General features: G+C 38.6%; 1 protein-coding gene across 1 annotated transcript in view; it reads right to left on the bottom strand.

The window, feature by feature from the left end:
• DNAH6 (dynein axonemal heavy chain 6) overlaps positions 1 to 26,890 on the bottom strand; it is a 198,755-nt gene that overhangs the window by 164,511 nt on the left and 7,354 nt on the right. The window contains exons 2-10 of the mRNA XM_045580949.1: positions 25,654 to 25,821; positions 21,896 to 22,152; positions 16,173 to 16,443; positions 8,911 to 9,045; positions 8,712 to 8,823; positions 7,417 to 7,534; positions 5,384 to 5,552; positions 2,248 to 2,364; positions 320 to 520 (exon numbers count right to left, since the gene is read on the bottom strand). Of these exons, the coding sequence (XP_045436905.1) occupies positions 320 to 520; positions 2,248 to 2,364; positions 5,384 to 5,552; positions 7,417 to 7,534; positions 8,712 to 8,823; positions 8,911 to 9,045; positions 16,173 to 16,443; positions 21,896 to 22,152; positions 25,654 to 25,821 (1,548 nt within the window). The remainder of the gene's footprint in view (positions 1 to 319; positions 521 to 2,247; positions 2,365 to 5,383; positions 5,553 to 7,416; positions 7,535 to 8,711; positions 8,824 to 8,910; positions 9,046 to 16,172; positions 16,444 to 21,895; positions 22,153 to 25,653; positions 25,822 to 26,890) is intronic.

The raw sequence follows: 26,890 nt of genomic DNA, 5'->3' as shown, positions 1-26,890 counted from the left end.
AGATATTTTTCCATTGACTTTTAGGGAGAGTGGTAGGGAGAGGGAAAGACATGTGATGGGCACAAGCCTTGACCAGGGTCCGGGCTGGGGAGGAGCCTGCAATCAAAGTATGGCAGTGCCCTTGACCGGAATTAAACCCGGGACCCTTTGGTCCACAGGTTGATGCTCTATCCACTGAGCAAACCGGCTAGGGCTAACTAAAACTTTATAAAAACAGTTTACCATTTAGAGATTAAATAGCATTCAATTCAAAGATAAGAAAGGAAGAAAATATATTGCTCAATTTCTTAAATATTAGTTTCAGTAAAAATAAATATACCTTTATTTGAAAGATAATTGTGTGAAAATTCTTGTCATCTTCAAATACTGACGACAAGCTTGGACCTAATCCACAAGTTTTTTCTTCAAGTTTGTTGTTAATATAAGGCCGGGTGAAAGCATCAAAATATGTGTCAGGCACGAGATTAGGAACTGATAACACGGAGTTCTGAAATTGATTAATTGCACCTGAAATACCACTCTATTAGAGAGAAAAGAAGAAACATAACTGTAAACACATACATGGTTATATTTATGAATTATTTTGAATTTTCTGAAATACTAAAATAAGAATAACTAATTGAGCCATTCCAGATACCGTGTTGATTCTAAGTATATGAGAAATCAGAATACACAGCCCCTGCCTTCAGGAAATATATTTTCTAATTGAGAGAAAAACAAATAAAAATTATAACAGATATGATGAATTCTATATTTGAAGTATAAACAAAACACAGAAAAGTCATAAGAGAAGGCAGGTCAAAGTATGCCAAAGAGAATCAGAGAAAGTTTAAAAGGTGGGTTAAAAGTTTATACTTTGAGTAGTTATTTCCATTATAAAAATCTATCCTAAGAGGAAAAAATAGATATGTAAATAAAGATTCCTGTGCAAGGACACTCGCTGCAGTATTACCTATTATTAACGAAATACCTAAGTGTTCAAAAAAAGGAATAGTTAGACTGTAATAAATTTATACAATAAAAAAATAGAGACCCCTTCAACATGGTGTCTCCAAAGATTAATCAATGATATGGAAAAAAGCTTATGATAAATGTTAAGTTTAAAGAAGGGAGAGTGCGGGATAAAATGGATATGTAATATTCTATTTAAAAATGTATTTATAAAATCTCATGGTAAGTTAGGTGTGTTGGTATATCAGTGAAACAAAAGTGGGGAAAATATAAAAATGTTAAAGGGTTATTCCTAATTCTGACACACTTAATTATAGATTATTCTATTATAATTATCATTTTTATGTTTGTCAAATTCACTTCAATGAGCATTTATTATTTTACTAGAGGCCTGATGCACAGATTCATGCACATTGAAAGAAAATTAATTAGAAGGTGGCTGGCGGAGTGGGACTGGGCCAGATGGGCCGGACATGCTCTAGAGCAGTGCTTCTCAACCTTTCTAATGCCGCGGTCCTTTAATATAGTTCCTCATGTTGTGGTGACCCCCAACCATAAAATTATTTTCGTTGCTACTTCATAACTGTAATTTTGCTACTGTTATGAATGGTAATGTAAATATCTGTGTTTTCCGAATGTCTTAAGCGACCCTGCTAGCGGTTCTCAACCTGTGGTTATGATTCTGAGGAGGCCTCATCCCAGCCAATGGCAGCCTAGGGAGGTCCTGAGGCAGAGTAGAAGCAAAGCAGCGCCTGGACCCATGAACACAGGAACTGTGAGATAGCAAATGCTTGCTTTCTAAAAAGCTGCCAAACTTGTGGTAACTTATTTCAAGGCAATTGAGAACTAAAATAGCAAAATTTTCTCAGATGCAATGGTACTTGCAACAGAGTGATTTCTTGAATGCCTCTTGAGAGGTGCCTTATAATGAATTCTAAATTTTGTTTAGAACTGGTAGGTTCTCTCTCTCTCTCTCTCTCTCTCTCTCTTTTTTTTTTTTTTAAAAAAAATACATTTTATTGATTTTTTTTTTTACAGAGAGAAAGAGAGAGGGATAGAGAGTTGGAAACATCGATGAGAGAGAATCATCAATCAGCTGCCCGCAACCAAGGTACATGCCCTTGTCCGGAATCGAACCTGGGACCTTTCAGTCCGCAGACAGACGCTCTACCACTGAGCCAAACCGGTTTCGGCTGGTAGGTTCTCTTGATGGTGTCCCTACCAAGCCTCTCATCTGTCTCAAGTTAAAGAAAAGGTGGTGAACTTTTAGATGATGTTATCTGGACAAAAACACACCAGGAAGTCGTCCAGAGAAGGCTCGAACAGTAGTGACTCCACGGTCAAGATCAGTTCTGTGAGGAACATGGGGATGAGAGACTCGTCTTCCTCCTGCTTTTCCAGCCCAGGAGCCACCTGAAACGATCACATTCGCAGTGTGAGACAGATACAGGTGCCGAGGTGTAAGATAGGAAACTCGTCCATTACAAGAGGCATGCAAATGTAAGCTTATACACTTAGCTGATTTTACAATGTTGGCATGTCTTTCAAAGAATATTACCACAGAAATTAAAAAATAAAGGCAGATATTGGAAAACTAGACAGCACTGGAAAACTCCTTGAAAAAAATACTATCAACAATATGGAAAGGAAAATAAGGAACTGAAAAATGTATATAGCAGATAGAAGGTTCGTAATATTTAAATAGAAATCTCAATATACTCAGTAGAAATGGATACTAATCCTATATAATGAGGAGTTGATATGCTAATTAGACCCAACAGCAGAACGACCGTCTGGACGACCTTCTAAGGCTGTGAGGGGCTACAAGGGCTGGCTGAGGCTGTGAGGGCCAAGCTCCTTGCACAAATTTCATGCGTTGGGCCTCTAGTATGACATAATTAATACATAAATAGTAATGAACTAGTACAAATGATCAATCAACGTCTTCCTTCTCCTCCTGAAGATAATTTATTCAGTAATGACATTTATTGAGCATTTTCTATGTGTCAGGGATTTACTGTGTAAATCCCATACCAATCATATGTAGCATGTATCATTAGACTCCCCTGAGAAAATAGAATCTGGAGAAGGACACATTACTTAGTAAGTGGCAGACCCAGGTCTTTCTGGTCACCACACCTATGGCTCTTATCCCTGCACTGGGGCAACAATTAAAAGGAATATAACACTTAAAAGCAGTGATGTACTACCTTATATCCATCAGATTAACAAAGATGAAAATGAATGATATTATCTAGTGTGCACATGGGTAAAGCTCATTCTCAAATATTGCTAGGAAGTTTATAAATTGACACAAAATTTTCCGGAGAGTGTGGGGCACGGCTACAGTGTTTGGACAGGTTCAAGCCTGGACCAATGAGAGGGCACAGTCCTCTTGTGACTACATGTAAGACCCATCCTGGAGGGCAGAGCCTTCACAGCACAATTATAGTCAACAGCTGTAGTTGTAAGCTTGAACCGATGCTCCGAACACATGGCCCCACGTGTCTAAGTGATACAGGCTGCAAGTAAACAAAGCTTGATCAGGTGCATGTAACTGAGTAGGACTGAAACCCATGAGAATGCTGTAAACCACATGTGTCAAACACAAGGCCCACGGGCCAAATCCGTCCCGCCAGGCCTTGCAATGTGGCCCGCACAGCGATGTCATCACTGCACTCCGCTGCGTTTCCATCACAATGACAGTTTATGACTGTTCAGTAAACCATTCGGCCCGCGATTTAGGCTGGATTTTAGATTTTGGCCCCTTCTCTGATTGAGTTCGACACCCCTACTGTAAACAGTCTACGGCCATACCACCCTGAATGCGCCCGATCTCGGAAGCTAAGCAGGGTCGGGCCTGGTTAGTACTTGGATGGGAGAATGCTGTAAACATCTTACTTTGTCTTTGGCATCTGGCTATAAAATAAAGACACGGCTTGTAGTCTGTGGCACTGTCTCTCCATGAGGGAGCAGCATCCCACCGAGACCCAGCTTTCATTCTCTTGTCTGTCTTTTCTCAATCCTTCTCCACCCTCTTTCAAGGTCACTGAACCTGGCTGAGCTGGCGTGGCACATAAGGTGCGTTGGGGCTGAGTATGCCATGGCCCTGCTAGCCCGCCACAGGAGAGTGATGCATAAGTATCAAAGCCTTAACAGGTGAGCATATTTCTGACCCAACAATTAATTCCACAGCCAGGACTTTCTTTTAAGGGGAAAAATCAGAGGTGTCTGGATCTTCTTTGCAACATTATTAGTAGTGAGAAAGTGATCAGTAGTAGAAAATTATTTACTAAATATTTACAAGATACTAGTATATAGTATATTTCTACATGAGAATATTATACGAAAAATACATATTAACTTGGGAGGTTTTTCACAAAACATTGCTGAGTGGAAAAAAAAACCCAGGTGATTAAGCATTAAGTAAGGTATGTGATACCTTATTTCCTCCTTGGAAATAGTTATCTTTGGATAGCAAAGGATGCTCTTCTTTGTACATCTCTGTGTTTTTCAAATTTTCTGCATGGCATATATTACTTTTACAATTACAAAAAATGAATATTACTTTTAAGATGTAACAGTATTTAGAAAAAAATAGAGGAATTGAGAATAGGAAGAGATGAAAAGGAGTATGCAATTCATATACAACTTTTGGAGAAAAAGGGAAACCATAGCAAAGAATATCAGTCCTTGAAATGGCACAGTTGATTTTCCTGGAGAGGAAGTTGAGACTTGGAGGTAGGTAGCTTGATGAAACAAATAAGGATGTTTTGCAGTATTATTAGGTAGCTGGCATGAAGTTGTTATGCAGGATGGAGCTGGGAAATGTGGTATGAGATAATATGATTTCTCTCTTAGCTATGCTAGAATACACCGAAAGAATGTGTACTATTTCATCTCAAACATCTCGATTACTCTGTGACTCTAAGAACAACTTTCTCCCAAGAAGGTATCCACTCAAAGCACAAAGGTGTGCTTCATGATGTGCTTCTCATTTCTTCCATTTGTACCACCTCAGCTCTTCTCTCTGCCAGTTCATACCCATGAAAGGCCCCAAACTGTAAGTTTCCTGGGAGCAAGAATTCTATCTTTTCATCACTATATACACAACACCCAGTGCAGGGATTGGTACACACTAGGTACTTAAGGAATCTCTGTTGAATGAACACATGAAATAACATTTAGCAAATTCCTGTGAGAGAAAGAGCAACACTCAGCACAGTGAGTGCTTTCTCTGTTAAAGTATGTGTTGATATGCTGATTTTTATTCTGCCATTTCATATGTGTATAGTAGGCTCTGGCTATACTATGAAAACAGCTAAGCACTTCTCCTATTTTTATTAAGACACAAAATAGCATAATCCACAAAATAGTAGTTAGCACTCAATAAATGCTGACCGGTGAATTTTCTTAATTTGTCTGGATATACCTTCTTATCAGTGACTTCAACTTTCTCCTCAGTAATCCATTTCTGAATGATGTCTGCTGAGGGTGTTCGTTTTAGTTTGTCAGTGAGATAATTCAAAAGAGTGGTAACAGAATTTACTGTTAAGACGTGCATTGTGTTCTCAATTAGGTAATCATTTAGACGAATAAAGCTTAAAAAGAAAAAAAAATACAGCTTCAGTTTTTTATATTCACTACATATCTTTGAAAGTGACTCTAAAGTATTTAAATTTTAGAATATATTTTCTCTGTGCCCACTTTTTTATTATAATATCAGAGATTTGCTGTTTTTCTTGGACAGTCTTCATTTTAAAACACAATCATGTTCAATTTAGCTAGCGGTTCCAACTATTCAATCGAATATTAATGAGCAGTACAGTTATTACTAGAAAAGCACCTAGCTCACCTAGCCAAAAAACAAACAAACAAACAAACAACAAACAAACAAAAAACACTCTAGATTTTTTTAATACCTTAGAAGAGAAATCAGTAAATATACAATATCTGTAACTAACATTCTAAAGGTAAAGTGTGAAATCTTCACTATTGGATAAATGTTGCTTAATGGCAATTGCTAACCCAAAGATGCAAATTTTGTTTCCTTAAGTGCTTAGCATGTAGGCTGAGTCAGCAAGGCATTTAGAGTTATTGTACTTTTTATTCTGTTTAATTGGAGCCCAAGGGGCCTCTAATGCCTGGAGGCCTGTGATGATGGCCTCAAGGACTGCTCCATTGACTTCAGTGACACAGACAACATCATCATATTATCTCACATATAACTGATGCACCATTAATACTTATTAAATAGACTAGAGGCCCAATGCACAAAATTTCTGCAGGGAGAAAAGGTCCCTCAGCCCAGCCTGTGCCCTCTCACAGTTCAGGAGCCCTTGGGGGATGTCTGAGGGCTTAGGCCTACTCCAGTCTGACATCCTTAGCACTGTAGGCCTCTGGCTGAGTAGCACTTCTCCTGTGGAGCACACTGACCACCAGGGGCAACATTATATTGAGTGTCTGCCCCATGGTGGTCAGTGAGCATCATAGTGACTGGTCATTCCACTGTTGGGCTAAAACTGGCTCTCTGACATCCCCCAAGGGGTCCTGGATTGTGAAAGGGACCGAGGGACCCCACTGGTGTACAATCAAGGCTGGGGAGAGACCATAGGAGGGCTCCAGGGTGTGTCTGGCCTGTCTCAATCAGTCCTGATGGGCTGGACCCCAGCAGCAAGCTAACATACTGGTCGGAGCATCTGCCCCATTGTGGTCAGTGCACATCATAGTGAGCAGTTGAGTGGCCTTAGCATATCATTAGCATATTATACTTTGATTGGTCGAACAGCTGGCCAGAAGACTGGACACTTAGCATATTAGGCTTTTATTATATAGGATAGTTGTAAAAGTTGGACTAAATTAGTGAGCCCTGAGTAACAATAATCAGTATATAGTACCACACACAATTCAGATAATGCTTGGTGACTCTGTTTGCAAGAGTTTTCTGTAGTAATGACGTTTTAGAAAGGCATGAAATCCAAACTCTGGAACAATGTTAAGATCCAGTTGGATAAGCAATGGCAGAGCTATAACCTATTGAGGACGAGTGCCCTGGTGAGACCCTGTGGATGGCTTGTCTCCCAGTTGCAAAACCTTCCCTAGGGAAAGTGTGGAACTTTATGTGGCAATATCGCTATGTACAAACCGCTGTGTACCTGGCTTCTTACCATAGCCAGCGCCAGACTCCAGGCTCCAGGCTGGGCTAGGGGGAAACACAGCCTTAGAGATCAAAGAGGAGCTCTTGGCCTTGGACATGCCCCCCATTCTCTACCATATTGCCACTCCCAGCGGCTGCTTTGCTAGGGAGCAGGTGGACGGGCAGGCTTCTGGGACTGCCTTCAGGCTACCATAGCCTCTAAGACTCCCATCACTACTAGTGAATCCTGCGATAAAGGCTTTAACTTTGAATGAAACTGAGAATGACAAATGCCCTGATTTTTCTCAAAAGAAAGAATAATCACTTACCAAGTCAGCCTCCTGCAATAACGCCTTTTCCTGGCCTGCTGTGTGTATTTCATGTTCTCGGAGTTTACATAAGCAGGCAACTCAATGAGACCACCACCAAATGATGATTTCTTAGCCTCTTAGAACAGCACAAGACACAACAACAATAATTCTTATGTAATAATTCCATTTCCCACCCCCTCAATAAGGATTAAAAAACAAGCAACATTGAAAAAAACAACCACCACAAAACAAAAACAAAATGCTTTGGTTTGTGAGATCATTCAAACTCCAGAAAACAGTCCAGTTATCCAAAAGAATTTCACATTAAAGGATTTCAACTCAAGAAAAGACTGTAGACGGTTTATTAACATTCTGTTTAACATTGACCTGTGTACTCTGTTATCTCTTTCCCAGTGACACTTTACCCTTTTTTCCCCCAACTGCATTTTAGTTATCCTCTAGAGTACATGCCAGCTGGGGCCAATCCGGAAATCCAGCCAGTCCCTTAATTTTAACAAACCTATTGTCTGTACTAATATGCTTAGTGTCCAGTCATCTAATATGCTAAGTGTCCACCATAAAATGTTCATGAAATAAAGGTTCTTTAACCAGTTTAGAAATACTATATATACAAGCAGGGTTAATAAAAGGAAAATGCGCTATTTGCTGGTTCTCCCCTCCCCTCCAATATATATTGAATTCATAATCTATCTTGCAAATTTGGAAGAACTGAAAATAAATCATTAAATTTAAGTAGTAAAAAGAGTTACTGTTTTATTATTTATTTAATTTTAAATCCTCACCTGAGGACATGTTACCGTTGATTTTTAGAGAGAGTGGGAGAGAGAGAGGGAAAGACAGAGAGAAATATTGATATGAGAGAAACACATCAATTGATTGCCTCCCGCACGCGCCCTGAACAGGACCCAGGCCTAGGAGGAGCCTGCAACTGAAGTACATGCCCTTGATGGGAATCAAACTCGGGACACTTCGGTCCACAGGTTGATGCTCTCTCCACTGAGCCAACTGGCAAGGGCAAGAGTTACTATTTTTTAAATGTTTTTATTGATTTTAGAGAAAGGGAGAGAGAGAAAAACATCAATGATGATAGAGAATCATTGATTGGCTGCTTCCTTCACACCTTCTACTGGGGACGGAGCCCGAAACCTGGGCATGTGCCCTGACTGGGAATCGAACTGTGACTTCTTGGTTCATGGGTTGATGCTCAAACACTGAGCAACATTGGTTGGGCAAGAGTTGCTATTTTAGAAAGACACAACGTCTGATCTGTGAAAGCTCTCTCCCCTCCCTACCTTCCTCATCACAGTCATCAGGAGTGAATCCTATAGAGCGCAAAGCAGTACGGCAAGCCTTCCTGACCACATCTTTGGCCTCGTTTCGAAAGTATTCCAGGTGATCTGTCATCTAGACATTAATGATATGTATAATTAGTGGTACTGAAGTAGCAATAATAGAAAAAAGTTGTTGAAAATTATAGACAAACATCTTTACCTCTTTCAGGTGTACGACTTGTGTCAACTGAAATTCTTGCAGGGTGTAGGTGTGACCTTTTTCAATATAACAAAGCCCCATAAAACTCAACTGATAGCACAGTTGGTTTATTTTAAGAAGAGCTGGTCGCAAATACTGAATGAAAATAGAAATATATCATTATTTCATTTTAAAAAGCACTTTTAGAGTATAAAGATATTTAGAAAGCAAGAATGGTTATTAAGGAAAAGAACTCCATATGTTAATTTTAGCTATTCTTGCACATGTTAAAGGGAACACGTCTGAAATGTTGTTCTAAAAGTATTCTTTGAATTACCAGATTTAATTGGTCTGCATTCTCTTCCTCTAATTTGGAATGCATGTCTTTTTAGCTATGAGAGTGAGGACTCCATAAATCTTATTTTTATTTATTCATTTATTTTTTAAGTTTATTGACTTTTAGAATGAGAGGAAGAAAGAAAAACATCCATGGGAAAGCAAAACACTCACGGGCTGCCTCCCACATGTCCTCCAGCAGGGATGGAGACTGCAACCCAGATATGTGCCTTAACCCGGGAATCAAACCGAATCAAACCAGCGCCTCTTGGTGCACAGGACAACACCCAATCAAGCCACAAGGGCCAGGGAAGGGCTCTGTAAATCTTACATTTCACCTGGTTTGGCCAATGGCTACCTTGAAGACTTTACAATGTCTAGTCACCATGATAACGGCGGGGCCTGTCTATTGATCTAAGAGATTGTGACAGAGAACAAAGACAAATTTAACTTTAGATTTTCAGTGGGTAAAAAGTTGCTACAAAGAAAGTTCAGTCACTGTTAAAAACCTGTCTTGTAATGTGAGCTGGGAGAATGAAAGTATTTGTGAAATTCAGCCACATGATCCTAACTTATTCTTTCTCTATGCCAATATCATCAATCAGAGTTCTAGGCCGTTGGCTTCAAAGGTGCATGTTCTAAGAATGTTCCAAGGACATTCTTTCTGACTTCCCCTGATCTAATCAAAGGAGGAGCAATTACATCATATAAATAAAGTTAACATTAATTTATTTGTATGTGACATGGGTTTATGTGTTATATACTTTTTAGGAGCTTTCAAAATAGGACAGACAATAGTTATAGAGACCAATGTTCAGTGCTTTATTTCTTCCAAGTACAATAAAGGGAAGTTGTAATTAGCAAAGTCTTAAGAGAAGAGAATGTTGTGAGAAACCATTTGGGAGTCATATAGCCCTCAGAGTTCATCTGATGGGGGAATTTGCATAATAAAAAAGAAGCAAAAGTTTAGAGCATAAGTCTATGAGTTGAAATAAGATACTAAATAAATGAAATAGGTATAGGAGTAGAGATGACAATGTAATCAAAATGGAGCAGTGAAAGCAAGGAAGTCAGGAGCACTCCAGAGGAAATTCTTAAAGCAAAATTATAAGAGACAAAAAGTAAGGGTCCAGGTGGAGAGCAGAACTGACATTGATGGTCTGCCAAAAAGTGAGTTTTGACAATGGGGAATTCTTTGGAAGAAAAAAAATATACAAGAAACTACGTTAGCTTAACCTAAATAGCTGGCTGTCAGCATGAAGAACAATTGGGAAAGCTGTCTTAGATATTAAGAGAGACTGGAAGTGTCCCCCACCCTCCTCTTACTCCTTTGTTATTTCTGTTGGTAATAAATTCCAGATGAATCTGGATTAGGTGGTTCATTCTTGAGCTGTTATATCAATAGTGCCCAATGAAGGTGATAAGGAGTAAGCATTATTTTAAATTATTAGCAGAATTGTGGAGGAGGAAGAATTTGTCATCTTGATGATGGGTTTCAATATATAAAAGACCGAGGTAACTATACTTTTTGCTGCCCAGGACACTTCCCTTGACCTACCTACAATTATTCTGGTGATAGAATCCCTCTTTTTTTGGGGAAACTCACTACCATGTGGTTTTGATAAGGTGGGCTCTCACTTCATTCATCATGGGATTGAGGAATTGGCACACATCGAAGCCTGGTTTATTAGACTACTACTGGCTGTGCAGTGATTGGTTCACGATTGGGCATGTGGCCACGCTGAGCCAATCAGTGTTCTCTACAGCATCCCATCAAGAGATATTGTCTTTTCATTAAAAGAGCCAACTACACCTAGAGCTGGAGGTGGTGCTCATTCTAGGAACCCAACTAAGAATGAAAAAGACACAGACAAATACAGAAATGAAAGATGGGAAAAAAATAAAGATGACAAGATATCATTTGAATTTCTGAATTCAGCCTTGCATAAAGGTATTCACCCCTTGAGCTTCCTCATTATATGAGCTTTTGTTTGCTATTGTTGTTGCAAAGTTCATTTCAATAGAGTTTTTGCCAGTTGCACTGAAATGAATGTCACTATTTCAGAGATGGGAAATCAGTATTATTCATCTGGAGACTGGTGACTGGGTCAGAAAGCCTGTGGGGAAACATTAGACTTTGGAAGATATGTGCAGAAGAGCTGCATTTGCTATAAAAAGTTCATGAAAATCAGGGTTATGCTGAGGCACCTTGTCTTTAGTTGGAATGCAAGGACTCTTAGGATGTGCTAGTCTTATATTCACCATGGCACCAAACCTTTAATTTGCCCTAACCTGAGTCATCAGAACATCTGGGTGGTCTATACAACTTGGTATTTAAAGAACCCACTAGAGTTGTAAGTCTTGGTCCAGCCAGAGACTCTGGCTCAAGTACCCTAATGTACATTCTGACCCAGTGTTGAAAATGCTACAGCAAAAGGGACAAGAGGCATCCTTTCCTAAGTGGAGGAATAATTATGTAAATCCATGAAATTAAGAGGGTTTGTCTGCAAAGCAATGAATGAATGACTAAAAATAAAAATTATGAAGATTTTCATTACAAAGGGACATTCAAATGAAAATAAATGATGAGAATATTTGAATGAATATAAAAATAACAGAAAACTACCTGAAAGTATCACGTACAACAAAATAACACATTATTAAAAAAAACACACACAGCAAAATCAAGTACTTAGCAGGTTGAAATGATGTGCAATGTTAAACAATACTGAAAAATTAATACTAAATATACACCTAAGTCTAGAGAAGAGTGAAACCTGGAAATGTAAGAAATGATAAGATACTTACAAAAAGGAAGCAAAGTCCCAGATGGCTTCATTGGTGAATTCTACCAAATGTTTTTAAAAAAATACCAATTCTTCATAAACTCTTTCAAAAAATAGAAGGCACATTCCCAACTCATTCTACAAAGCCAGTATTATGCTAATACCAAAACCAGACAGACAAACATATCCCAAGAAAAGAATAAAACTATAGACCAATCTTCCTTATGAATATATATATTCATATATATATATATATATATATATATATATATGGCACACATACACAAATATCCTCAACAAAATATTAGCAAATAAGCCCTGGCCAGATGGCTCAGTTAGTTGGAGTGTTGTCCTATACACCAAAAGGTTTCGGGTTTGATTCCCCATCAGGGCACATACCTGGGATGTGGGTTTGGTGCCTGATTGGGGCGTGAATGTGAAGCGACCAATGGATGTTTCTCTCTCACAGAAATGTTTCTCTCTCCCTCTCTCTTCTTTTCTCTCCCTCCGTCCCTTCCTCTAAAAATCAATAAAAACATGTCCTCGAATGAGGATTAAAAAAAAATACTAGCAAACCAAATCTAGCTATATATAAAAAGCATTATGCATAATGACCAAATATTATTTATACCAGGGATGCAAGGTTGGTTTAATATCTGATGATCAGTTACTATAATAAATCATGCTTATTACACGATAATCTCAATAGATGCATGCAAAGCCTTTGACAGATCATAATGGCTTCATGATATGAACATTCAACAACTAGAAATAGAAAGCAACTGCTTTATCATCGTACTTAATGGTGAAAGACTGAGAGTTTTTCCTCTAAGGTCAGAAGCAAGACAAATATTTCTGCTCTTGCCACTTCTATTCAACAGAATGTTCTAGCCAGGGAACTTAGGCAAGAAAATTAAATAAAAGTCATCCATATGGGGGAGGAGGAGTAAAACTATCTATTTGCTGATGATATATTCTTATTCATTGAATAAGGAACACACACACACACACACACACACACACACACACATCAACCAAACTGAGGGTCAAACATAAATTTTGCAAGTTTTCAGGAAACAGTCTCAATATATAAAAATAAAATATATTGCTACATTCTAATTAAAAGTAATTACATAAACTATATATATATATATGCATACTACTTATATATTATATATATACTACATATATATGAAAAATCTAAAATGATAATTAAGAAAATAATTCTACTTACAATAGTATCAAAAAGAATAAAATATTTAGGAATAAGTTAATGAAGAAATGAAAAACATATACTCAGAAAACTGCAAAACATTGTTGAAAGTAATTCAAGAAGATCTAAATAAATGGGAAGGTATTATACTATGTTTATGGACCAAAAAATATAATATTGTTAAAATGACAATACTTACAACATTCATCTACAGCTTTAAAGCAATCCCTATCAAAAAATCACAACTGGCTTCTTTGCAGAAATTGACAAGCTGATGTTAACATTTATGTGGAAATTCAAGGGGCATAGGAGACTCAGATTTCCTAATTTCAAAATTTACTACAAAGCTTCAGTATACAATACAGTATGTTACTGGCATAAGAATAAATAAAGAGAATAGAATTGAGAGTTCAAAACCCCTCACATTTATTGTCAATTGATTCTTGGCAAGAGTGCCAAGAGAATTCAATAGGGGAGAGAATAGTCTTTGTAACAAATAGAGCCAGGACAACTGGATAGACACATGCAAAGGAATGAAGTTGGACCCCTACCTTACACCATGAGCAAAAATTAACACAAGATGAATTAAAGAGCTAAACCTAAACAACAATTAGAAGAAGAAACTTAGGGATAAATCTAGACCATGAACTAGGCAAGTTTTGTAGATATAACACCAAAAGCACAAACAGCAAAATAAAAAATGGATAAAATAGATATCATCAAAATTCAAATTTAGTTTGTGCTTTAAATAATATTATCAAGAAAGTGGATTGGCAGCCCACAAATGGGAGAACAAATTTTCAAATCAGACATCTATTAGGAATTTGTATTCCGAATAGATAAAGAACTCTGCTAACTCAATAGTAATATACAAGTAACCCAATTTAAAAATGGACAAACTATCTGAATAAATAAGTCTCCAAATAATATAAACAAATGACCAACAGGCACATGAAAAGATGTTCACTATCAATACCCGCCAGGAAAATGTAAATCAAAATCTTAATGAGATACCACCTTTCAACCAGTAGGAATTATTGCTATAATGAAAAAGACAAATATAACGATAATATGAAAAACCGAAGCTTTCATATGCTGTTGGTGAGAATTTAAAATTGTTCGTGGGCTTGGAAAACTGTTTTGTTTAACAGGTTAAACATTCCACTCCTAGGAATATGCCCAGACAAAAACTTGTATACAAATGTTCATAGCAGCATTATTCATAATAGCCAGAAAGTGTAAGCAACCCAAATATCCATTAATAGATGGATGGATAAATAAAACATGTGTTTCCCTTCCTTATAATGGAATATTATTGGACAATAGAAGTAAATGCTATGCCACAACATAGATGAATCTTGAAAACATTATCCTAACTTAAAAAAGCCAGTCACAAAGAACCACATAGTCTGTGGTTCCATTTTTATGAAATGTACATATTAGGCAAATCAATAGAGACAAAAGTAGTTTAGTGGCTGCCTAGAGCTGGGGTGGGGGTAGTAAGGGAGTTAAGGAAAAATGTAGAGTGATCAATAATGTGCACTGGGGTTTCTTTTTGTAGTGATAGAAATGTTATAAAATTTATTGTGGTCATAGTTGATCAATTTTGTGAAAATACTAAAATCATTAAATTGTATACCGAAAGCGGGTGAACCGTATAGTACACAAATTGTACTTCAATAAAGTCATTATAAAAAACGTAGGCACAAGTGACAATAACATTGTTGCTGAAAGAATTTTAGAAAGAAAAATTTGAAGGACCACATTAATTTGAGGGACTCAGCCCCACCCCCACCAATGAACTAATTGCGAATATAAGACTAGTGCTAACTGTCTAGGGCAGTGGTTGGCAAACTCATTAGCCATCAGAGCCAAATATCAACAGTGCAATGATTGAAATTTCTTTTGAGAGCCGAAAACTGACTTTTGCACGTGGCCCATTAAGTTTCAGACGCACTGTATTTCATACACCCGCACGTGGTGTTTTGTGGAAGAGCCACACTGAAGGGGCCAAAGAGCCGCATGTGGCTCACGAGTTTGCCGACCACGGTGTTAGGGCTACATTTAAGAGAAGCTATTATCAAGATCAAAACACTTTTGGTATGAATGGTGGACAGAGAGAATGACATAAAGTAAGAGAACAAACCTTCAGGATGGACCCTTCCTGAAATTAGAGATCTAAGGGGTTTAATTTGCTATCAAGAAGGGTAAGAATATTTTTCACAATTCAGAACGCTGGATGGAATGGATGACCTGAGATGGTACATCATTTGCACTTATTTTGCACTAATATCTGTGTTATCCATATTACTTCAATGTTTCTTTACTGTATCATGGACACCTTTCTTTAAATACTTAAAAAAAAAAAAAAAAGTATTACCTATGTCTCTTTTTCCCCCATGGACCCCCTCCAGCCCTCCCTTATCACTGACATCTTGATAACAATCTTTCAGACTAACTTTAACTATCCTCCAAAGTAAATATTAAAAATTTCCCTACTGTCAGAATCCATGGTAGAAGAAAACATATGATACATTGGGAGGTACTGGCCCATGAAAACAGGCCTCCAAATCATTTTGGACCATAAAGTCAAGAGTATCTCAAAGGCGAGAGACGGTAAAAGGGGTTCCCAGCCTACTCTGTTCAAAAGGACACACAAATTTCCTCACCAACAATAAAGGGGGTCCTAAATCCATGCCTGAGGTTACTTCTTATCAAAGGGGACCTGTGCAACCCTCATACTTTTGCATTTTACAACTCCAGTCAAATATAGAAACACTGCTAGACTGTCAGACTCTTAAATGTGACAAGGTGAAACCTGTCATCATTTAACATTAAAATGAATATTAGATGAAATAGCCTAGTTCAGGGACAGTCTATATCAACACTTGTAATAGGTACACCGATTTTTCTGTAATTCTTCTAAAATATGATTAACAAATACATACATGATTAACAATGAACAAATTATCTAGTAGAGCTTCTCTACATCCTCTGATTTTCTTGGAGCGCACATTCTTTTTCCATACGTTGAAAGCCTTCCATTTTCGGAAAAGTGAAAATATGGGAATCTTAGTGAGTTCTCTGTGATACAGGTATTCCTGTTCCCATCGATTAATGTCAATATATTCAATGTCTTCATCGTTATGAATGCGTGTCACTGCTTTGTCACTAATAGTATAGTAGTCCTTTTTATTGATGGAATCATAATTTACAACTCTGTGAACAAGTAAAAGTTGGGGCGAGAGAATAAAGTATTCAATGCAAAATTAAGCAATTACATTATTTTTGTTTAAAAGAGATAAAACATTTCTGGAAAACAAATATAATTAATTTTTTTTTTTTAATTCTGACAAACTACTTTTAGATTGAATGAATTACTCAAGAAAAGGACAGGGCCTGCTTTTTAACAATAATTGGTTTCATAACTTTGGTAATGATTTTTAAAAAAAATCAAATACAGACTTTTACATAATAGCTCTAAATGAAAGCTACCTGGCAATAAGTTTTTATTTATAGTTAATTCTTTATAAACTATTTAATAATAGTAGTGTAAAAAAGATTTTACATTATCCAGTACTGAGAGAATTATGAGAAAGATCAAAGAAAGAAAATATGAATTAGATAAGACTAGAATCAAGACCCAGATTAAACTAAAACAAAATAATTATTGACAAACTGCTTTTTCAAGATATTCCTCTTTCAATTGTCATCAAGAACATCCTTTAACATTATATATTACAAGAGATAGATTAAGTAAAAAAAAAATCGTTATATATTACAAGAGATAGATTGAGTAAATAAAAAAGGTGAAGGAAACAATGTAATGAGACTAGAAAGGGCCAGCTCTCAGCCCAGCCGGTGCCCTCCTGCAGTCCAGGAGCCCTTGAGGGATGTGTGACTGATGACTTAGCTACACTCGCCAGCCATGAGAGGGTGCAGGTCGGGCTGAGGGACCAATCCCCTGTGCACAGATTTAATGCACCGGGCCCCTAGTCGATGAGAGAGAAACATCGATCAGCTGCCTCCTGCACACTTCCTACCAGGGAAGTGCCGGCAACCAAGGTACACGCCCTTGGCCAGAATCAAACCTGGGACCTTTCAGTCTGCAGGCTGATGCTCTATCCACTGAGCTAGGCCAGTGGTTCACTCTTAATTCCTTTAATCACATGCTGCATTTCCAGGATTTTTGATTGGTTCTTTTTTAAAGTTTCAATCTCTTTGGTAAAGTACATATATTTCGTGTACTAGGCCTCTAGTCCTATATATTGGAGGTAATATGCAAGTTGACCATCACTGCAACACACAAGATGGCCATACCATGTGGTCAAAGATGGCTGCCCCCATGTGGACACAAAATAGCTGCCAAAAAATAGCTGGCATGGGAGGGCAGTTGGGACAGACCAGGTCTGCAAGGGAGGGCGGTTGGGGGTGATCAGGCTGCAGGGGAGGGCAGTTAGGGGGGACCATGCCTGCAGGGGAGGGCAGTTGGAGGTGACCAAGCCTGCAAGGGAGGGTAGTTTTTTTTGGGCGAGACCAGGCCTTCAGGGGAGGACAGTTGGGGGGAACAGGCCTGCAGGGGAGGGCAGTTGGTGATGACCGGCCGGCAGGGGAGGGCTGTTAGGGGCAGCCAGGCTGGAAAGAGAGGGTAGTTAGGGGTGACCAGGCTGGCAGGGGAGGGCAGTTATGGGCAATCAGGCCAGCAGGGGAACAGTTAGGTATTGATCAGGCTGTCAGGGGAGTGGTTAGGGGCAATCAGGCAGGCAGGCAGGTGAGTGTTTGGGAGTCAGCAGTCCTGGATTGTGAGAGGGATGTCTGAATGGGCAGTCGGACATCCCTTGAGGGGTCCCAGAGTGGAGAGGGTGCAAGCTGGGCTGAGGGACTCCCCCCTCCCATGCACAAATTTTGTGCACATGGCCTCTAGTTTAATTATTGTATATTAACCAATGTCACCACAATACACTTAATAAAAAAAAAAGTATGTGAAGACATTATATTTTATCATTACTTTTAAAAGGCGTTTTGCATAACATTTCCTCATCTCGTTGACCCAGTATTCACCACTTTTAACTTCCAATTTAGCTGCTTCATCTATGTAACATCTAATCACTGGCCTTTACTCATAAGGTTTATAATATTTGAAATTAAGGCTAGGGAGAAAAATTTAACATCAACCCTAAAATGTGATAAACTGTGATTTCAACATTATATTCTGTTTTTAAAAATAGTTTTTATTGACTTTTAGAGAGAGGGAAAGGGAGAGGAAGAAAAAAGATCAATGTGAGAGGACATCATTCATCAGCTGCCTCCTGCCCGTCCCCTACTGGGGACTGAACCTGCAACCCCAAGCATGTGCCCCTGACGTGGAATCAAACCTGCAACCTCCTGGTGCATAGGACGACGCCCAACCAACTTAACCACACCAGCCAGGTCCAACACTATCTTCTTTTCTTTTCTTTTCTTTTCTTTTCTTTTCTTTTCTTTTCTTTTCTTTTCTTTTCTTTCTTTCTTTCTTTCAATATATTTTATTGATTTTTTACAGAGAGGAAGGGAGAGAGAGAACTAGAAACGTCGATGAGAGAGAAACATCGACCAGCTGCCTCTTGCACACCCCCCACCAGGGATGTGCCCGCAACCAATGTACATGCCCTTGACCGGAATCGAACCCAGGACCCTTCAGTCCGCAGGCCGACACTCTATCCACAGAGCCAAACTGGTTTCAGCTCAACACCATCTTCTTAAATGAGACCTGTCATATTACTATCAAGCATCATTACTGTCAGTCCATATATAAAACATTAATTCAATTCCCCTAGTTATTAGGGCCTAGTAGAAGTGCTCATTAATCTAGAAATACAATTATTTTCCCAATTAGACAAAAGCATAGTTTCCAGTCCCATCTTCAATATAGGCATACCTCAGAGATATTGCAGCTTTAGATCAACACAATAAAATCAATATTACAATAAAAGGAGTCATACAAATTTTTTTTAGTTTCTCACTGCTTGTAAAATTATGTTTATACTATACGTAGTCTTATTAAGTGTGCAATAGTATTTTTTACATCAAAGGGTTTTCAATTCCATTATATGTTAATTCTTTCATCTTACAAAAACAACAACCACACAAGCTATTTCTCTCGTCCTCAAAAGAACACCTCACCCTGATCCTAATTTCCTTTTACCTACCTCCCCATTTCTTTTCTATCTCTGGCATCTGAAAATGAGTATGTCCAAACCCAAACTCTCTTCTCCCATACACTCTTCTGTATCTCAATCAATAGCAACTCTACCTTTCTCTTGTTCAGGCAAATGGGTCATCCTGGCCTCCTCTCTGATTGTCTGCCTTGCACACAATCCATAAAAACATCCTGTGGACTTGACCTTCCAATTACTTCCAGAATTCGACCTACTTATTACCACTTCCACCACTGCCACCTGGTCCATCTCTCATCTGAATAATTACAGCCCTTCTAATTGGTCTTCCCATTTCAATTTTTGTTCTTCAAAAGTCTATAGAGCAGCCAGAGTGGTCCTTTTCATAATGTAATTCAGATCTTAACACTTATCTGTTTGAAATCTTACCATGGTTCTCCCTTTTTCTCAGTGTAAAGGCTAATGTCCTTACAATGGCCAGCAAGGTCCTGTGTGATCTCTTCCCCAGCTCTCCTTCACTGGACTATAGTCACACCAGCCTCCTCTTCACTTCTTGAACATACTAAGTATGCTCTAGTTTGGGGTATTCAGATTCACTTTCCTGCTGTCTGGAATGCTCTTCTTCCCTCTCCTGCCACCACATAATTCACACCGCTTCTCCTTCAAGTCCTGTTCAAATGCCAGCTTCTCAATGATGCCCATCCTGACCACCCTGGTTAATTCACAACCTCTTCCCAACAACTTCCAACTCCGTTTGCTCTACTCTTTTTTTCTTCTTCTTCTTTCCCTACTAGGGACCTGGTGCATGGAATTCACGCACTGGGGGTAGGGATGGGGGTCACTCAGCCCGGCCTGTGCCCTCTTGCAGTCCAGGATTCCTCTTGCAATCTGGACCCCTTGCTCCTTACCTCCCACCTGCTCGCTGCTCAGTACCACTCAGCTTGCTGCTCCTTGGAGCTGCTGCAGAGGCCGGAGAAGCCCCCACCACCACCACCACTGTGCTTGCCAGCTGTGAGCCCAGCTTCTGGCTGAGCAGCAACGCCCCTGTGGGAGTGTACTGACCACCAGGGGGCAGCTCCTGCATTGAGTGTCTTCCCCCTGGTGGTCAGTGTGCATCATAACAATTGGTCATTTCACCAGTTTGGTTGATTCTGTTGTTTGGTTGATTTGCTTATTAAGGTTTTATTATATAGGCTAATACTTATCACCTCCTAGTATTCCATATAAATTACTCATGTATCAAATATATATTGTCTCCCTCTGCTAAAATGTAAGCTCCACAAGGGTAGCAATTTTAATCTGGATGGTTCACTGATGTATCACCCAGAATAGTTCCTGCTATAGACTGAGTACTGAATATTTTTCTGAATAATTGGATTTCCATAAGCATGTCAGTTCTCTCTACAAATTCTTTACTTCCTGTTCAGCTCTTTTGGCCATACAATAATTCTACCATTTTAAGTACAATGTGTATCTTTCTCTCCCATATCTCCCCAGAAGGAGAGCTGTCTTCAGTGTTATCTGACCCAATAAACTGTTATATGACTCAATAAACCTATTATTTGGGAGAAAAAGAGAATTCATAGAAGGTGGTTTTATCTTCATAGACAGCAGAGAATGGGGAAGGTTATTCAAAGAATTTGGTGGCAAAGCTAGACTATTATGACATTTAAGAAAAGAATATTTCAACAAGTAATGTCAGTTAAAATGACATGTATTACAAATAATGCATCATCTGTTTCTTATACATTGACATCTTCTTTTCTCAGTAATCACATAATAACAAAAATGTTTGTAATACTGATTAAAAATGACATTATATAATATAAACATGAGGAACATAACAATGCTTCATAAATAGATAATGTCTATAAATGAAGGCAAAATAAATAAAATTGTTGTAATTAAGATCAATTTACCATTGGATAACCAAAATTATATTTTATTATATTTATCCTTTTTAAAAAATACTTTTTTAAAATTTATTTCAGAGAGGAAGGGAGAGGGAGAGAGAGAGAAAAACATCAATGATGAGAGAGAATTATTGGCTGGTTGCCTCTGCATGTCCCCTTCTGGGGATCAAACCCGCAACCCAGGCATGTGCCCTTAACTGGAATCAAACCTGGGACCCTTCAGTCCATAGGCCAATGCTCTATCCACTGAGCCAAACTGGCTAGGGCTCATATTTATCATTAACACCCAATCAATTATGGGTAACATTTGCAATCTTATGTGTAATTTTTAATATTAATAAGTGGCTTCAGCCCTAGCTGGTTTGGCTCAGTGGATAGAGCATCAGCCTGAGGCCTCAAGGGTCCCAGGTTCAATTTCTGTCAAGGGCGTGTACCTTGATTTCGGGCACATCCCCAGTAGGGGGTGTGCAGGAGGCAGCTGATTGATGTTTCTCTCTCATCAATGTTTCTAACTCTCTCTCCCTCTCCCTCTCCCTTCTTCTCTGTAAAAAAAATAAAATAAATATTTTTTAAAAGTAAGTGGCTTCATAAAAGAGAACTTACTTCAGATTATAGGTATCATATTCAATGGAAGACCTTGGCACTGCAGGAATCATATAAAGAAATCCAAGATGTTCATTTTCACGTAATATTTTAATGATTTGCAAGGGATCACGGATATTGGCTTTAACAACATCTTCCCGGTCCTCAAATATGTACGTAGGCAAAGTTGAGTCACTAGCCTTATAGAGACCTCTTCTTCCGATAGGCGGCAGTTTCTGAGGAGAGGGAGACATTTCCTTAGCAGAGGGCCTTGGGATCTGAATAATGCCAAACAGGGTGAATGAATTAAGCAAAAATGAGGTCATAGATATGGGAGGCAGGAAGGTACAAGGGAGAATATTTGAAAAAAAGAACGTGATAAAAGTGACAAGATATTAACATCAAGGACCAATTACTATAGTGCCTGAGATATTCTTCAAATCAACTGAAGGACTTATATGCATGCATATAAGCTTAACCAATGGACGCAAAACTCTGGGGAGGGAGGGCATGTATGGGAGTGGGGGGTGGATTGGTAAGATATGTACACATATAATACCTTAATAAAAAAAAGGAAAAAAATGAAAAACAACAACAACAACTGATATTCCTTTTCAGTACTCCCTACCCAGATACTCGTTCCCTTCCCACAAAACAGCCCACATCAGCTCCTATGTCTTTTTCCTCTCCTATAACTTAAAGTTTATGACCTCAAAACACTACCAGCTCTCTGGATTCATGGGAGTTTGCCACTCTCCTTGCTGAGATGCTCTGCAGTGACCCTGACTGTGGCCTCTCCCCTCAACTGTCTCACCTGTTCTGACTACCCGATGTTTTTAAATGAGTGGCATCTTTCTTATACAGTTGTAATCATAACACATAATAATCTATATAGTGGGTTGTGTGTGTGTGTGTGTGTGTGTGTGTGTGTAAATGTGAGGGGTAATTATACTGAGCTCTGGGAGTCATTATTTAATAGCCTTGGAAAAGCATACATGTTTTTAACTCATAATTGCCAGTTCTGGCCACCAATGCCTCTCGCATTTCACTGTGCATGGGAATTATAATACCTTGGTGTCATGTTAACATGTAGTTCCTGTCAGCCAGTCTGGGAATACATGGAAGCAAAAAGATAAAAAGTTCTTCTTTCACTTACTGGCCAGGGAGAGCAGCAACAACAAAGCTTTCTTATATGAAAGAATAGACGAAACCAGACACCCAGAACCAGAGAAAATAAACATTGCCTTGTTCCAATGCTTCAAAAGGGCTATGGTCAACCAATAATTTTATGAGACTAGAGTATTCATATTTTAACAAAAAAATGCATTGATTTTCTTCGTTATTTCCTCTCAAAAGTTTTACTGCATTCTAAATGGAAGATTTATTCAACAATAACCCTACACATTTTTTTTTTGTCTGAGTACAATTTCTAATTACATGCATATCTCAGAGATATTTCAGGTTCAGCTCCAGACCACCATAATACAGTTAGGTATTGCAACAAAGCAAGCTATCATCTTTTTGCTAGTGAAGGGTCTTGCCTTGCACTTGTAAAAAAAAAAAAAAAAAAAAAAAAGAAAAAGAAAAAAAAAAAGCAACACCTGTGAAGCACTGCTATGCAAGGGCACTAAAACAAAGAATTCGGTGGAAATATGTGATTCAATTGAAGTAGTCACAAAAGTTCAGATTTTTGGAGGTGGGAGATGGAATAAAGGAAGCATTTATTCTTAAAGTGTAGAACTTCCTCTGTGATGGATGCCCAGACCAAAATGTAAAGTTAATCTTCCTTAATTACCAGAAGTAAAGCCTCCAATTTTCCTCTCCCTCCCTTCCTCCTTTCTTCCCTTCCTCTTTCCTTCTCTCCCTCCCTCCCTTCAAGTCTCAGGAAATCCTTGTTATTGCATGTCTATTCTAAACTAATTTTGAGAAATCAATACCCCCCAGAAATAAGCCTCCTCTCAGAATAAATACCTTCTTTTATACGGCACATCCCCCTTTCTTCCACATTTCCCTTCAACTCCTAACTCTATACTTAATTCTTCACTTAGTTATGGCTACAGTCAGGTATAACCCACATCTAACATTTCTCCCCAGTTTTCTCCCTTCATCCCAGTTACCCACACAATATCTCTCCTCTTCTTTAAAAGCAAGCTCTTGAAGCCCCCTTCCTATGAAATGAATTGATAGGCAAACAGATCTGTCCTGGCCCTATTTCAGATAGCTCACTCTCTTTTCTTCACAGAAATCAAATGAACTGAAGCTATATAATTTTACTCAATCATATCATACCGTTCTCTCAGTATAATCTCATCAAAACCCAGTGGACCTCCTTCCAGCTGGCTCTTCAAACCCCAAACTCTCCCACCTTATCTGCCTCATTGACTTTCCACTCATTCTTCAAAGCTTAGTGCAGTTCCCTGGGGTAAGCTATTCCTCCACTGACCATATCCCTGGGAACTGGATGTAACGTTCCTTCTATTTAGTTCTCTATCATTTTTTATGTTAAATGACCAAATGAAAGCTTTTATCACACCATGAGTGTTCACTTATCCATTTGCGCAGATTCTGAAGTCCCTGAGGTCAGACAAGTCCCCAACTGTTTCAAACACTGTAGCCCAATGCCTGAAAGACAATTAGCACTGAAATGTTTAACAAATGTTGAAGAATCCTCTAAAAAAAAAAAAGGCTCAAAGAAGCCCTAACCAGTTTGGCTCAGTGGATAGAGTGTCAGCCTGCGGACTCAAGGGTCCCAGGTTCAATTACAATCAAAGGCATGTACTTTGGTTGCGGGCATGTACCCAGTAGAGGGTATGCAGAAGGCAGCTGATCGATGTTTCTCTATCATCGATGTTTCTAACTTTCTATCCCTCTCCCTTCCTTTCTGTAAAAAATATATTATTATTATATATTTTTTTTAAAGCTCAGAGAAATCTTGGCCCTATTAGTATTATTGTTGTGTGTATCCTCCATATTTTCTCCCACCCATTTCTGCTCCTTTCTTGAATTATCTATAAGTGTTCACTTAAAGGAATACTCTGGTGATTTCTCACTAGAGCTTATTCACTTACTAGAGGCCCGGTGCATGAATTTGTGCATGGGTGGGGACCAGCCAGCTGGCCCCAATAGGGGCCAATCAGGCCAGGCTGGCAGGGGGGAGGGGACGCAGAAGATTGGCAGGCCTGCCCTGACCCCATCGGCGATTGAGGACCATGCTGGTTCGGGGGAGGGCCTGCAGGAGGTTAGGCAGGGCAGATCGGGGCCCCAAATGGGCCAGTTGGGCGATGCAGTACATGTCATAGTGACTGGTTGTTCCGGTTGTTCTGGTTGTTCTGGTCATTCTGTCATTCTGGTCACTTGGCTTTTATATATATAGATTGCCTGCAAGGCAACATCACCACTCTACAGCTCTCATCAGTTACAAAAGTTATCTATCTGGCTCAGCTTCTTCTTTATTGCCTTTTACCAAGGTCTTCAGAGATTGCAATTTCTGGGGAATAGTGATGAAAATTTCATAAAAGTTAAAACAATATTATGTCTTCTTTGAATATGCAAGAGATCAGAAGACACTGTACAGATGCTGAGAGTTTCCTTTACGATTTTCCTCTACTGTCCAAATTTTCTTTAAATAGGAAAAACTGAGAAATAATATATTCCCAAAATTCTTTATGCAAACTGATAGAAACAGATTTTGCTGCTAATCTTGTGCATTAAAAGGTTAGCAATTCTATTTAAAACTAAAATTGAATTAAATGACCACTTAAGTACTTTACATACTATACCTGTGTTTTTTCCAACACATCCACATGAAGAGACTGAACAGGTGATGTGATAGAAATTTCTTCAGAGCTTCTTATTGGTTTTATGATTCCAGAAACGGACGGAGGAGGTTGATACTGTTGGTATATATATTCTGGCCTCTTATGATCTTGGTAGACTTTTAGCACTGGCTTTGGGAAACAAAGAGATATGTTAATCTTTTTAATATTAATGTGTACTTGTCTTATTCTTCACTATCTTTGGACTCTATCCCTGTTGGAAATTTATTTCCTCCTGGGACTAATTTTCTGTCAAAACTACAATCATTGTAGCAACTACCACCATTGTCTATCCATTGACTACTGCTTGATTAGACTTTTCTAGTTAGTTTCTATTAATTCTGTATTTTAAATACCAACAAATACTCCTAGGATTAAGGTTTATAATAGAAAGGGCTCAGGGGCATGAAGTCCTAAGCTCACTAATTATCCATTACAAATCCCCACCATTCACTACAAGAGAGGAAGAAGCTTACAATCTTCCAACCTTATCCAAAAGTTACTTATCACTTCCTATCACCATAACTGGTTGAAAATCTAAAAAATAAAATGGTGGCATTATCTTAGGCCCATCTCACTTCGAATTAAGGCAGTAAAAATCCAGCTTTTAACATAAAAGTTAAATAAAAATTTATTATAATGACTTTAAGTTTTTAAGTATTATGATTTTAGCTAATCTTATATACAGAAGTGATAAAAAATAAAATTGATAATAAATATAGCAAATGGCTGCTAAGTTTACATTTGGTTTTGGATAAAAATCCCTCAAGTCACTCATGGAAGAAAATAAAAGACTAGCTGGTGATGAGAGTAGGAGAGGTGAGTAGGAGGGGATTACAGTAATGACAGTAGAAGGGGAGATCTCAGCTATATAACAATATGGAAAAGGAACTCAAGATCAGCATCACAGTTAAGAAGGGAGAGTGGGGGTCCAAGATGGAGATGTAGGAAGACTGTTATTAACTCGCCTCCCACAGACACATAGAATAATGTATACCTTAAACACTTATGTATATAGCAACTTCTCCTGAAGAGCAACTGAAGATGGATTGGATAGCTTCTGCACATTATATGAGAGAAGGACTACATACAGAAGGGGAGAAGGGATGGAGACGCAGTAACCATTGAAACCCTACCCCAGTGGAGCAATGTGCAGTAGGTAGAGATATCACTAACAAACCCATGTGCAGACTCACCTGCC

This window comes from Pipistrellus kuhlii, unplaced genomic scaffold, assembly GCF_014108245.1.
Source record: "Pipistrellus kuhlii isolate mPipKuh1 unplaced genomic scaffold, mPipKuh1.p scaffold_m20_p_13, whole genome shotgun sequence".
Taxonomy (NCBI): Eukaryota; Metazoa; Chordata; class Mammalia; order Chiroptera; family Vespertilionidae; genus Pipistrellus; species Pipistrellus kuhlii.
The sequence above is the reverse complement of the archived record's forward strand: the minus strand, read 5'-3'. Positions and strand labels throughout refer to the sequence as shown.